A 15850-nucleotide genomic window follows, 5' to 3' on the forward strand; every position below is an offset into this window, starting at 1 on the left:
AGTCAAAATCAGTAAAAATTTATAGATTTAATTAGCAGAAAATTACAATAATAATAATATATGTACTAAATTTTTATTGCCCTTTCACTCAAACAGTAAGTTTATTAAGGTTTACGTCTTTCAGCCTTTAAGATGATGCCATTTTTAGGGTTTATGATTACAGTAGGACAGATTAGTTGTAGAGGAATTTCAGTCTCTTCACAAGTAAGCAGTTTATAGTTAAGTATAACTCTGGCCATTGCTAATTTGACTTCAATCTGAGCGAATCGCATACCTATACATATTCTAGGACCTAGACCAAATGGGAAAAATGTCGAAGGATTAAAATCCTGTTTGTCCTCTGGAGCAAATCTATCGGGGTCAAATTTCCAAGGATTTTTCCAGTAACGAGGATCGTGTTGAATTTCCCAAATAGGAGCTATCACGGTGACTCCTTTTGGGATGATCAGTTCATCCATTTTACATTCTGCACTGCATTGCCTAGCTATGAATCCGGTTACGGGTGGATAATAACGTAAACATTCGTTAAAAACCTGATCCAAATATTGTATATCCTGTATGTCATCGTAGGAAGGGTGTGGTTTATCTTTTAGATGAGCTACTGCTTCGTAAAGACGGTCCTGAATATCCTGATGCGTGGCCAGAAGATAGAATATTAAAGCTAAACTCGCAGCTGTAGTTTCATATCCTGCTAAAAGAAACATGTAAGCGTTAGCTATCATTTCGTTATCGGTTAAATATTTGTTGGATGGAGATCGTTTGTTGTCGCACGAATCGATCATGAGTTGTAGAAGATCGATCGATTTCTTTTCTGTATGCTTCCTACGATAATTAATGACTTTCTTAACGTTCTTTACAGTCAGCGAGGTCATTCTTCCGGAAGTTAAATAATTGTTTATAAATTCCAATATGAGTTTTAAAGGTGGGAATAATATCACCATAAGAACGGCTACGTTATTAGAATATTTAAAAAATTCACGAACAGAAACTAGAAAAGGATCGTCGTCGTCGTCTTGACAGTTAGTATTCATGGCCAAAGCGCAATGTCCTATGACATCTAACGTTAAACCTTGTACGCGCGTGTACATATCGAAGGCTCGATGGTCATCGCTGGATTTACCTATCAATTTTACCAGTTTATCTACTTTACTGTTCATGATTTCGGTCATTTGTTTAATTTTTATGGCACTGAACGTAGGTGTTAAGACCGATCTGACTCTTTTCCAAGTTTCATTCCTTAAATCCAACAAAGTCTCGTTCAGAGGCCAAGCATCGAGGACCATTTTGGGTCGATTGATAAAAATGCGCGATTCTTTAACGAATAAATGTTTTATGATGTTGAAGTCATTAATGAGCATTTGGGGGTCGTCACCTATGTAAAATCCTACTATTTTACCATACTTTTTGAGCCACGTCGTGAAGACTTCGTTAGGATTGCCTTCTCCCTTGAATTCGAACAAATTGCCGGATAAGATGTGAGGTTTAGGTCCTGGGATTCCATATTTTGTGAAGAGAGTCTGCTTGCTTTTTCTCCTTGCTAACCAGATAATCATCCAAGTTATAAAGAAGACTATAATCAACGCTGAACAATTCGTTGTTAAGAAGTCCATGTTTTGGTAAATTCTAAAAAGAGAAAAAATAGTTATGTTTGAGAAAATATAAAGGATATGTTGTCTAACTAATAATGCAAATAATAAAACATAATTCGAAGTACATTTTGTGTTGTTGTTAACGAATTTTAAATCTCATTTTCACCGTTTAGTAATTAAGAAATATTACATCTAATTCCTAAAAATTTCATAATTCAGGTGGTAAGTACCTCGACTTTATAACTGGACTGGTTTTATCATTAGACGAACGTTGGCAATCGCCAATTCGTAACAGCCTTACTCATAAACAAAAAAGAGTTTAAAGTGTTCCTTACAATTGTTTTATTTACTTTACATACAAGTTATTTAAAAAAAATTTTTTATTAATTTCCAATGCTATCCATCGAACGAGAATGCCCCGACCATGTTGGGTATTACGGCTCAGTGGTTAGGCATTGCACTCATAATTTCACTTAAAGATTTACTTACAACAATAATCACATTTATAATTATTTGGTGTTTCTTCACCTGAATGGTGTAAAGCAGCCAGATTATAGGCATTTGCGCATGCGCTTTACAGAGCACCAACCTCACCCGGTTTAGCTGGTGGAAGCTACACACCAAAATATCGTATAACGCTTCCACTGATTCTATCCCTTAGCCCAGTGTTTCTCAACCGGGGTGCCACGGAGCCACGATTGGGGTGTCGCAAAGTTTAGGACCTTTAGGCATTTTCTTGGAAATTTACTTAAGAGTAGTTCAAGATAACTCATTGTCAGTATTTCGACAAAATTCAATAGACTTAAATTTTGATTTTAAACACGTAGAAACACTATTTTGCATCAAAATGCTACTTCAAACTGTCAATTTTTAAAATTTTTTTCCCCGGAGAGGGAGTCCCCTCCCCGGACCCCACCCCAGCGTTGTGCATAATATTCGTTTTTGCAAAAAATTCATCTGCCCTCCATTAGCCTCCTTTTATTCAGATTCTAGATCGCCGCCGGTCAAGGGTGCCACGAGTTTTTATATTTTCAATCGGGTGCCACTCAGTGAAAAAGGTTGAAAAACACTGCCTTAGCCACTGGAAGGGAGCTGACTACGTAAATTGTTTAAGATTTAAAAAGTAAAGAGTATTCAATGTTATTTTTATGTACGTTTTTTGCAAAGTTATATTTAATTATAATTATATTGACAGATTTTCGGACAAAATCTTTAGAAGTTTTATCACTTTTAGATGTTAATAATTTTAATATTATGAAAAACAATTTTTCCAAGCGTATATTAATTCTTTAAATTAAGTAAACTTTATGGGAAATTTTTTCATTTATCTAAATCACGTAGTGAATCGCAATATTTATATTCGTGTCCGGACTACATTGACAAGTAACTTTTAAACATAAAACATATTATAATTAATTACGATCCGAAGAAAGATATACTAAAAGAATTATATGATTTAATATTAATTTTTACGGTACCATCTACCAGTGGGTCTGCTGAGCGCAGTTTTTCGATCACGGAGCGAATTCATACATTGCCCAGGAACACTCATTCGGTCGGAGGAAAAATTGTCGTCGCTAGCGTTGCTTTCCATAGAAAAAAAGCTTTCAAATATGTTGATGGAGTCGACGACCAACGACTTTTATGATAAAGTAATTAATGACTTTGCGGAAAAAATCGCCGAATAGAATTAGTTTATAAAAAATTATTAAAAAAAAACAAGTTTTTCTATCATTGTTTGTATCGTATCAATTTGTATTATGTATGTATTATTTGTATTTTACAACTAAAATACATAAATTGTTTATTTTTGTCATTTCCAGTATTTGTTTAAAACTTTTATGGAAATGTCATGTACTGGACAGGTCTGGGTCAGACCTGTCTTTCGGGACGACCCGTCACGAAAGACGCGAAAAAACGGTTAATTAAGAGAAAAATTTATTATTTTTGGTACGAAGGCCCGAAACGCACATGTAAAATAGCGTACCAACTGAATAAAGATGGAAAACTCGCCCAGTGTTGATTAAGCGCCACTTCATTGTGCCAGTATACCAAATATAAATAACAACACGGTTTCGATTGTACCAAAAAATTTATTAGTTTAAAAAAACATAAGTAAAAGTCGTTTGTAGTCAAACACCCATTGCTTATATCAAACTGCCAGGCAGAAACCATAAATCGCGGAAGGAAGTCGTCCTATGATCGGTGGAAGATCGAATTCGTTTTCGATTTTGACTTTTCTCCCGCTCCAGGTAAGTGTCGTTACGTTTAGTAACGGGGGACCAACCACTCGGGAAGCGGGATTGAGGGAGAATGACCAATCAAAATGGACTAAACAAAGAACGGAGATTGATATAATCCCCGACAATCGAGGACACCTGGCACTCGGTTAACGTTCCGAATAATCAAAATGCCGTGTGTCAACGTGCAAAAAAAAAAAAAAAAAAAACGGTTTCTCGTCTATTGTGCCAACCTGTAACCCGTGCCACTTCGGACTTAGACAACAGAGGAAGTCCCCGACGCCAACAGAGGAAGTCTCCCCGTGCCCTACAGACTTGTCAACGCCACTGTCCCGGGGCCACCTTCGATCGACCATCGAAGAACCACATCGACGCCCAGGACGTCCGAACGGCTGATTGTCCTAAAGGAAACTATTTTGTATACATAGTATATGTTTATTTTATGTTTGTTTTTTGTCGGTTTTTGTCTGATACGTCTCTTCCGCCACCACGCACGTACGAATGGACCCTAGGCCATCACTGACGCGCAGTTAACTGATTGCCCCTGAAAGTCGGCTTCTCACAGAAACACAGCTTCCCTATCATCAAATGTCACGGCACGCCACTGTGGCAAACTGTCTTTGAAGGGAGTAATTAACTTGCTACTGAATTTTTACTAGTTACATGACCCCAGCCAGAGACTGCGTAAAGCATTAGTTGTATCGCACCATTATATTGCCTGTCAAAGTTTTTTTGCGTCCTTTTGTGAAAATTAAATTTAATATAAAAATGAATATTATGACGTTGATTATTGATGATAATAATAAAAAGATTGTTAATAAATAAAAAATTAAGTTCTTAAAATAAATTCGAATTCGAAATCATTAAATTTTTATATTTGAAATTTGTTCACATAGTCTTTAATAAATAATAGTACATATTAATTAACTAATAGGTCCAAAAATATATAATTATCAAAGGTTTTTAGGGTTTCATAAAAAAATTTTTTTTGTTAAAATCTTTCTATAAAATCATGCCTTAATATTACGTAAGATAGGGAAGGGGAGGAGGGATCAAAGAAAATATTACGGTTTCTTACACAGGGGTGGGTGGGAGTCTAGAATGGCCGAAATTGCCCTTACGTAATTTATGGACGGCCCCTAACATATACAGTATCAATAAGAAAACGTTTGTTTTTAAAAATAATTTTGTGTTGCAATTTTACTTACGAAATTTAATTCCTTAGTTTAGTTTTGAATGTTATCAGCATAGGATTATCTTCCATCCGTGCTGAGCTGTTAGAAAGGCCTTGACCTTGCTCCCTGATTTTTGTTAATAGAATAAAATGGCTTTATGTTAGAAATAGTTTAGTTTATATTCTTGTTTTTGCTGCTAGTTTCCTCCCTAGATTTAAGTCTACTCAGCTCAGCCTAATGGTTAACCGCCTCTGATCTGAATTATAACATATAAGTGATAACATATAAATTTAATTACATCGCGTTATTATATGTTGTTGGTGAGAGTATCATGACACTCTCCTAGGGACATTCCAGGGGATGTATAGACTTTTGTTTATACAACTGCGTTCTTGTACTTTATACCTTATCTCCCCTCGTTTTGGTATGTGTAGTATATACAGCTTACTTGTTAGATTAAACTCTGTGTTCTAACCGAGCAGTTGCTTTTTCACTTTACTCCATTGTCACACCCTGCATTTATCACAACAAATTTATATGCTACTTATAAACTAAACTATACTAGTATCTTTATAAGCTTTACAAAATTATTGATGATATCCTTTAAACGTACTCTTCCAAAGAAATTTTCCTTCGAAAGAAGTAAAATTCCCTTTTATGGAAACGGTGAGACAACGGTTGTGTATCTTGTCATTCCGCTTTTCGTAGCAATATATCACATCCCTCAAATTCCCTAGCGTCAAATTTACTGGCTGTTTACTTAATTTAACAATATTTTAAATGCGACACATCTCTCCACAAATGCATATTTTTTGTACTAAAGATCGAATATATAATTTAAAACGTGTTATGTTTATACACGCAATATAAAATATAAAGAATAAAATGCTTGATAAAATGAAAACGGTGCCTTTTCGCTTCTTCCGCCACCACGCACGTACGAATGGACCCCAAGGCCATCACTGACGCGCAATTAACTGATTGCCCTTGAATGTGGGATGACGTATTAATCATGTCCGCGTTTAATATCAGAAACAAGAGGCGACTCTGTCAGTGATGGTTTGTTACGTAACCTGTTATTTTTCAACTGTTATTTCGAAAAAATAGTTAAAAAATTATTATTTAAAAATAAAAATAAAGGTAACAAATAACAAAGTACGTTACCAACTGGAGAATAGTCAGAACAACAAATCGTAGAAAAAGACTAGGGGAAAAAAGTGAAATCTACTTCGCTCGCGGCGCTAGTATCTATGAGGTAAACAGACTAAGCGATACGTCGTCGGTTGTAAAGTACGATTTTTTAATTCTTTAAACGAAAATCCAATAATTATTTTAAGACTGGGTAATGGCTGATAGAGATTTTAACATTCAGGAATAACTAATTACTAAAGATGTTGTAAATATACCCACTTTTATGCGAGGAAAAGCGCAGCTGAGCAGCTGTTTGTCATCTAGAGACAGAAAAATATCTAGTAAAAGAATACATATTGAACGTATTATAGAAATGGCTCGTACTGTACATATAAAATTTTGATGCATCCGACTGTAACCAAACTTGGCAGTGAAATTATATTTATATGTTTTATTTTATGCAATTTTAGACCATGCATTGTTGGCAGAGATTCTTAATTTGTTTCACAGTTAGTCTAGCTCTCTAATAATACAGCATATAATTTTTTTTTTCCATTCTAGACCCTAGCCTAATTTAAGTTTTCCATCTATAGTATTTTTAAATTTTTGGTCTGTTTATAAATTCTAAGATTAAGAATGTATACTATCATACACAGTAAGGTCTTCATTGTGGAACTTCAATTCAAAGTAATATAGTGGTTTTAAAATTTGTACTATAGTTGAATAAATATTTGTAAGCTAATAAAAGAATTTTAATCTTTAAAACAAAATCTCTTTTTATTATTTAAAAAAATTCACACTATACACCATCTAGAAAAATTTTACATAAACTCAAATTGTAAAATAACAATTAGCTCAATTATTTTATAAACTTAATGTTTATAAAACATTTTTAAAAAAGAGCTGGCTTAATATGCTCATGGAAAAACATAATTAGTGTTTCAATCATGTCTGCAATGAATTTATCATCTCTTGGAATGATACAAACTTTGAAGTCACTTTTTGTGTAAATAAACAGATGAGCAACTTGTCTATGACAAAGCCTTTTCTTAATACCATTTTACCAATACCAAAATTTCTTAATACCATTTTGATAAAACAAAGATAAATTGTATGTACAGATACTTTAGTTAGATGAACGATAACACTAATGGGTTCGTTAGATCGTTACTTCCGATTGGATAATAGAACGTCACGTGGTCACTATGGAAATATTTTTAAAAACTTTGTTATGGTGAGGCTATCTTTTTTAAAGTTTAAATTTTAAATTTAGTGAAGTATGTTTAAAATTTGCCAAAATATTTAAAAATACAATTTAAAGGAAATTTCCTGATTAACGTCACGCGTCACTAACGTCACTGCAACGTAAGTGCGATCATCGATTCAAAATCGCTAAAACATTTATTCTATAGCTAATATTTCCTCAAAATAAGTAGCCCATACTTCTCATCAGAACATAAAATAAATATAACCAAAATTTCATCTAGATTGGACAAAACTTGCAGGAGTTATAAAGAATTCGTACACACACACACACACACACACACACACACACACACACACATACACACATCTTTTATATTATGATAGTAATGCCCACCATGTGCACTCAGGTAGGCATTGTGCCACGGCACACTAGTTGCGGAGTTTAGGTATAGAGTCAAGTAACGCTATTCCATTCCACCTAATTCTCCGTAACACGGGTATAGGATCCACCTATACTCTTAGCGTTACATAATTTATGGAAGCCTCTCTATGGCCAAACGTAATCATTAATCAACCGCCGATGATTGCACGAATCCATCGATGGTTTTGAAGCCATCACATAATACTAGTAGAGGAAGTACAGCAAAGCCTGATCCCCAACTCGTTTAATCTCTATAACTTTAATGAAAAAACATTCTTTAATTAGTTGTTCAATTATTTCCTTCACTAGAAGCGATTATAAAAGTTTTGTAAAAGGTATTTTTTATTTTATTTTTTAACTCTTTCCACCCTGTGAGCACTAAGAGGGCCTCGTTTAGCAAATTCATTATGAGTTCGACCAGACCACAATGGGGCGGGCGAGTGGTGAGGGACGGGGGCCGACTAAGAAGTTAAAGGGACCCACTCTACTCTTGATTCCATACAAGCTCTCAATGACCCTAATTTCATCTTCTCTCTCATAGATTCAATGGCTTTAGCCATTGATCCAGCCAGTCCTTTAGCCAGAAATAAATTTTTGGGGCTAGAGAGACAAATTATGCCTGGTATTTTTTTCTTTTCCAGCCATTATTAGGTCTGTTAGCTACAATCCAAGTATATAAAAAATTAACGTAGGTTGACGCGATAAAAGCGAAAGCCTATATTATATATATATTACATATGGGTACTACTGACTAAGTTAGGGGACTTAACTATTTCATAGCTCTCCAGATCCGTGCAATGGACTCGGATCCATTGCATGGATATGAAGCCATTCTAGGTTCTTCGTTTTTCTTTTTTTATCGTCTCATTATTTTCACTCTAAACATAAAAAATTGACCTAATTAGTCGAATTCAAATTAATGTTCAAGAAAGTGGGGATTCTACTTTGAAACGTGTGGTGTCCGACTTAGGAAAAGAGAATGCTTCGGAACAACGTCAATTATTGTGTGTTGAAACGATTAATTAACAAAGCATATATTGTAATTCGTTAGTTTTATTTTATTACACGTTAATAATGAGGAACGAACTCTTACCTGTCATGAAGTGAAGTGATAAGGCCAGGAAGTTATGTTAGTGACGTTAAATGCTATTTTTTCGTTCTATGTTGCATCTAACTTCAATTAAATATTTTAAAATAGTTATTAAATTTATTTGAACTTTACTAGAATTGTTTTAATCAACAAAGCATAATTTGAATTTAAGTTTTAGATGCAGAATTATATTTGCATAACATCTGCAAAATAACGTAGAAAACAACAAATTACATTTGAGAAACGAGTATAACATTCCATAAATTAATTATTAAAGAAACTGTCGATAAAACAAATTTTTTTTCAATTAGACTAGCATTGTCTTTATCATTATATTTTAACAAAATTATTCAACATGGTTATTTTCATTGTACATTCAAGTTTATCCGACAATGTTGCACAAGAACACTGATGAGGTGCCCATAATTCTCTTTAAATATGTAAGGGAAAATTTATATATCACATATAAATGATTATCAGATTTTAAAAACTCATTTACATTGTATAGTATTACCTTCTCCACAAGGGCGTCGCCAGGGGGAGGGGCAGAAGGGCAGTTGCCCTCCCCTAGAAATTCGAAAAAGTTATTTAAATGCTAAGTTTTAATTAAAATAATCTTCTTAGGCTTCTTGTAAGTTAAAGAAAATGTTTTATTTGAGATATTTCTTTTCCGGTACATAGTAAATGATTAAAACTTCATGAATCGTTTCTATTTTACCTACATACAATTCATATCCTCTATCAATTTACATCATCTTGCCCCCCTTACCCAGCGCCGGATTAAGCCTCTAGCAGGCCCTAGACAAAATTTTAATTGGGGCCCCATTTAAATAAGTTGCTTCTAAACAAATCTTATATAATGTGACATTAGCGTAGCTAGCATGGGTGACACCCGGTGCGGATATCGTGATGTCACCCCAAGTCACACCGTAGTGTCACCCTTTTTAACTCTTTTATAAAACGCTATTGAATTGTAATATCTTCGCACTCGAGCAACTTGAACGCTATATCGAATATGCGATGTCGCGACGTATAAGTTTAGATTTAGAAAATAAATCATAACCATACATCAGTACTACCACGAGAGGCGGCACTAGCAAGATTTCTAGATGGTGCGAGAGATCTCGTGGCGCACATTACTTCTGACGCACGCGTGGCTGTTGACCTTTTTTTTAGGTAATGGCTGGTCGAGCGGAGCTTAGTAAGATTGTTAAATACAGCCTTTTCTGTCCTATCGAATTTCCTAAATAATTTTTAACTCGTTTTAAAACAGAAAACTTCTGCCCTGAAGCCGGGCCCCTCCGAATTACGGGCCCTAGACATTTGTCTAATTTGTCTATTCGATAATCCGGCCCTGCCCTTACCCATTGGCTAGCGTCGTCCTTGCTTCTCCATACAATGCCAAACTACAACAACAATATGATTGTCAATACGAGTTTCCTCTATCAAGTTTCAACAGAAATTTCGTAATGAACAGCAACTTTAACCTGTTTGCCAAGTTGCAACGTGGGAAAGGAGAAACACGCGACACAGGAAGATGTAAAATGAGGACTAATATTATTTTACAATAAAAACTTTTAAGAAATTTAAAGAGACTTTTTATTTACACGAATTCACTAAAAGGTAAAAAATAATGTTTTTTTTTTAGCTTTCACAGTATTCTTGGTATTATGAGATCAGAAATAAAAGCCTGGGGCATCTGGGAGACAATGATGTCTTTTATTGGAATTTATTTACAAATTTTAAATTTTTGCTAATTGCTAAAATTGTTTGCAAAGTGTGTAAAGGTGTACAGTATTAGCATTGGGAATATACACGTATGCAAAGTTTCAACTGGATCGGAAATTGAGACGTGGGTAAAAATTGAGTTACTTTATCTGACGGACAAACAGAACAAGTTAATACAAAACGTATAAAAATATACCATAATAAGGATATGTACTGCGATATAGGGGCTATTGCAGAAGGGCCGGGCTGTCAACTAGGCCACAGATAACTGGGCAACAAAATAAGAGATCAATAGTAATCAAAATACAAAATTTCTTCTTGTTTTCTTTATTTACATATAAAGAAAATAAGAAGAAATTTTGTATTTTGCCATTCTTTTCTATTAATCTACCCAGTTAATTTAAATAACTTTAAAGAAACGAGTTAAAAAAACGATTTTGTAATTTACAAACATATTTCTACATGTTACATACTTTTATTTATTTATTTATTTTTGCAAGTAAATAGAAAAACAAGGACAATCTATATCTACCTCCAAAATTAACAATTATACATAAAAACAAAGACGACAACTAAATAAATGCATTACGTTATACATTAAATATAATATTCTGTATATTAAAACAAAAAAGTATAAAAGTTCTTCGAAAGAATTTGTTTTCGAAGAACTGCTTTTCTTTGATGTGAAATTAACGTACAGTACTGTAGCATCGTTAATTGTATGCCGCTTCTGACATACAATTAACGATGCTACAGTACGTTATCCCAAAACGTTTTCTTTTCCTAAGTTGGAAATAACTAGTAACTCATGGTTCGTAACTTGTAACTCTTATCTCATAAGTCTTAACCACATTTATATTCATATATATTTTACCAATTTTTACAAAAAAATCAATAAATAACATCCGCCAAATCGTATGCTTGCTAAGCGTGCAAAAATTTTTAAGTTTCTGTCGCCCAGTTAAACCTCGCCCACTTGACTATCGTACATTGTGAATCTTCCACTTGATGTCGTACTTGTGAATCTCCACTTGATGTCGTACTTGTGAATCTCCCACTTGACTATTGCCAATTGTGAGTCGCCCATTGTGAACCGTCCACTTGACTATTGTCCAGATGACCGTGGCCCAGTTGCTGTACCTCTAAGGTTTAACTTGAGATCGCATTTGCGAATTTGATCAACGGGAAGTGAGTAAACGGGATAAACGGAAAGTGAACCACTTTGTTCACTTATAAATACTGTACATAACAAAATGATACAAAAGTAATTTCTATCTTCTTTGTTTTTCCTTCGAATAAAGTTGTCAGTTGGTTTTCGAGCCTTAATTCTTACTAAAAAGGAAACGAACCTTTAATCTTGTTCGTTGTGCCCTGTTATAAACCCCGCGTACTCGGGTCACGTAAAGATAGGGTAAGAGGAGTAAAAAAATTTTTTGCTGCCCGGCCATGGATTAATCTAGTCCTAAGGCTCTAAGGCCGTGTTTATGCAGACACAAAAATTGCAAAAGAAGAGAAAAACAGGAGGGCAGGGGAAAACCAAGCGAACCAAAGTCACACGCCTACAGGAATAATCGTTATTCCTGTATTGCGTTCATGAAAAGCGGAAAAGTCCGATGAGTTTTACAATGTGTCCATAGATAGCGCTATATCCCTCAGCCACATTTCCACGTGCTGGCATCATGTACGATTGAATTATGGAATCACGTATCTGTATTTTTTGCACATTCCTGGGCCACTTTCTTTACGATAGATAGATCAAAAAGAGATAGCATAAATAAAAGGAAGAAAATGTTAATAGAGTTGTTTCGTTTACTGTTCTTTAACTTTACTACATCGTAAAATTCATCGGACTTTTCCCGAGCATCTTTGATTTTGCTTGGTTTTCCCTCTCTTCCTGCATTTCTCTCGTCTGCATAAACGCAACCTAAGGCCCATTTTAATTATTATTGCAATTATTGCATCAAATTTTGTACTAATCTTATTATTACAAGATGACTCCAGTAATTGATATTTGAAATCACTAAATTCCCTACATAACTTTCGTGGTGTCTTGGAATATGTGGGGCGTAATCTCTTATTATCTGTAAAATAAATATATATCTGACATCCTTAACCGAAAAAGATTAAGGCGCTCCTATCCGCATGTATATGTAAACGAGCAATTTTTTATTGTGACATCGTCACAATGCCGAGCTGCAATTTTTAATCATATTTTTAATTTATTTAATTTAAAATATATTCTCTCCACCTCAAATTAGTAGTGACTTGCCTCTGTACACCACACTTTTCCTTTGTCAATAGAGTCGTGCCGGTCACTATGTACTGTACCTTTCAGGGAAAAATTTTTGAATTAGAATAACCAATTTGCACCGGAAGTTCTTATATAGCTAATATTGGTATCTCCTTCTCTTAAGGTTTCCATGTCTGTTCTTGACTTTCATTTATCTCACTCCATTCTTGAGATTAAGAAATGACAGACAGACGAACAACGGACGACACTGGGAATTTATAGGTCTACAGTTTTTTTTTTTTTTTTTTTGCAGCCCAATTATCATACTCACACAAGCACACACATACATCCTCGCATGTGGATATTTATAAAAATAATATCATTATGAACAGTTAAAATTTTTTTTGTTAATTAATACTAATATATTTATATATACATATTCCAGGAGGTCTTTTAAGGGTAATTAGTCCCTATTTAGTGATTAAAGACGTGAAGAAAACTCAGAAAACTCTAGTAAGGCACGAACCCACAACCGAACTACCAGTGCTCAGGCGAATGGAACCACTTGGCCACTGGTGAGCAGTGAGTTTGGCCAGACGCAAAATGGGGTGACCAGAGCCCTACGTGTTCGGGGATCTGGTACCCTCAAAAAATTCCTGGGGTATTTCGACTTATTCGGATTCAATCCCGGACCCCCCACAGCACTCTGTTGTCACCATAGCCGCAGACCATCCAACTGTCCACACATAATGTTCAGTGACTATATCTGAATTAAGAATTACCTCGAATTTTTAATTCAGTCGTCTGCGAATGCTTAAAGACTGACAACCAATATAAATCACTTACCTTAGTTTCAAACGTTTTAATTGTCGGAACATAGTGACGACTAATACTTGACTTCGTGCATTCCTTGTCAACAAAATAACTCTAGAATGAGTTGTCCGATCTTGATGAAATTTTCTACGACGACTCACCATCACTCAAGGACGAACTGATTAAAATTTCAACTTTCAAAAATGATCTGTTTTTGTAGAACTGGAGATAGGGGTTTTTCTTCAGTATGGATCATTTTTGAGAGTTGAAATTTTAATCAGTTCGTCCTTGAGTGATGGTGAGTCGTCGTAGAAAATTTCATCAAGATCGGACAACTCATTCTAGAGTTATTTTGTTGACAAGGAATGCACGAAGTCGTGTTAATCGCTTCCTGCACGCACGTGTAGAAGCGTCATCTAGTGGTCGGAAAATATGACAAGCATTAAAACAGTAATTTTGAAAAAGAAATGTTATTACTAACTAGATACACAACAAATATAAAGAATCTTTATAGAATAATAAGTTAAAAAAGAAGACTTTTTTAACTTATTATTCTATAACATGGAGCAGCAGTGATCAATATTGATGGCTTTACGATCCATTCTCTCCTTCGTCTTCCTATCGTTAGTACGAAATTTCGATCTCTAAATGAAGAAGTTGCATAGAAATTCCAGATTGAGATGAAGTCTCTCAAATTCATCATCATCGATGAAATGTCAATGATTGGTGCAAGAATGCTTTACATGATCGAGAGAAGATTGAAGGAGATAAACCCCGAGGAAGATGAGCCGTTTGGTGGATTCTTTATCTTTGTTTGGTGATTTTCGTCAGCTTCCTCCTGTTAAAGATACTCCTCTCTACTCGAGTGTTTTTTACAATGTAATGTCCTAACAAGGTAGGGACCTTGTTGGGACATTACATTACATTTGCATTTGATTCTTTTGATAAGTTCATTGAACTTAGTAATTCTCATAGACAAAATAGCACAGATAGTTCTTTCACAGATGTCTTACAACATCTAGGTTCGGTGATTTCTCTGATACAGATCTGAACATTCTGACGACAAGAAATCGAGCCTCTTTATCCAGAGATGAACTTGGTCAGTTCCAAACGGCAGTAGAGCTATATCCAAACGAGCAAGTTAAACAAAGCAATGAAGACTACTTGCAGTCAACTGGATGCCCTCCTGCTTATATAGCATCTGAAAACACTCCAGATATTGCCCAGCCTTCGTCCAAAGATGACTCAGCTCTTGGTCTTTCCAAGTATTTGTATCTCTCAGTTAATGCCAGAATCATGCTGAGAGTCAACTTACGGGTGCAAGGAGGTCTCGTCAATGGTTCACTAGGAACTATACGCTACATTATATATGCTCCTATTGCTTGCCCTCCAGCTCTTCCTCTGTTTATTTTACTGGAATTCATCTATGGTAAGCTGTTTCCAATAATCCCCATAATACGCTCCTCGAACGATGGCAGTATATGCGATCTCGTAGACAGTTTCCCCTTACCTTAGCATACTCGATGACTATACATAAATCACAGGGATTAACTCTTCCAAAAATCAAAATAGATATAGGGAAAAAAGAGACAGCTATCGGTCTTACCTATGTTACATTGAGTGAAAAAATAACTGACTCAGTATTTTTAAAGAGTTACAATAAAAATCGCTACGAGTCAATCTGTAAGTCCGAGGCCCGTAATGATAGACAGAATTTCGTGAAACGTTGGCATAGCAATTAATTAATGGCTTATTCTTACCTTATATTTGTACCTTTAAATGATCCAATAGAAATCAAATATATTGTTGAGAACGAATGATTCTTTGTTTCTTTTTTCCTCATAATCTAGAAAATAAAGGTGCGAGCAGCTTCGTTCTGACTACATGCTGATGCAGCATTACTTAACTAGTTAATACAAGGCGTTCTCATTAGAGGTAGTGTATGATGACATAAGAATCGAAGTCGATTTAACATAACAGACATACAGAAAGCTCATATTTGAACCATGATATATGCATGACAGATCTGTTTAAATTACAGCAAATTTAAAAAGAAAGAGAAACAATTATTTTTGCTTATTTGTGCAATACCAAAACACGTAAATTATTATTATTTTGTAATTTCGATAATGTCCATCCACTTAAATATGTTTTTGTTTGTAAATAGAATATCAATGAACTCTCTAAACGCTTTTCAAATAAAAATATTGAAAATTGTTTATATTTA

The 15850-nt window shown here is 34.7% G+C and overlaps 2 protein-coding genes across 3 annotated transcripts in view; one reads left to right on the forward strand and one right to left on the reverse strand.

The window, feature by feature from the left end:
- The window catches only part of Herc4 (HECT and RLD domain containing E3 ubiquitin ligase 4), a 148488-nt gene that overhangs the window by 73461 nt on the left and 59177 nt on the right, over positions 1-15850 (forward strand). The window lies entirely within an intron of this gene.
- Positions 9-13878, reverse strand: LOC136981052 (cytochrome P450 3A8-like). Of its 2 annotated transcripts, none has more exons than XM_067277327.1 (2): positions 13657-13878; positions 9-1623 (listed from the first exon to the last, which is right to left on the reverse strand). In XM_067277327.1, exons 1-2 carry the CDS (start codon positions 13785-13787, stop codon positions 105-107), a joined length of 1650 nt encoding a protein of 549 aa, XP_067133428.1. In that variant the 5' UTR covers positions 13788-13878; the 3' UTR covers positions 9-104. The 2 variants fall into 2 exon arrangements, with proteins under 2 accessions (XP_067133428.1, XP_067133429.1); XM_067277328.1 differs by lacking the exon at positions 13657-13878 and adding an exon at positions 6169-6242.

This window comes from Centruroides vittatus, unplaced genomic scaffold (assembly GCF_030686945.1).
Source record: "Centruroides vittatus isolate TY-2023 unplaced genomic scaffold, ASM3068694v2 contig_742, whole genome shotgun sequence".
In the NCBI taxonomy this organism is placed as follows: Eukaryota; Metazoa; Arthropoda; class Arachnida; order Scorpiones; family Buthidae; genus Centruroides; species Centruroides vittatus.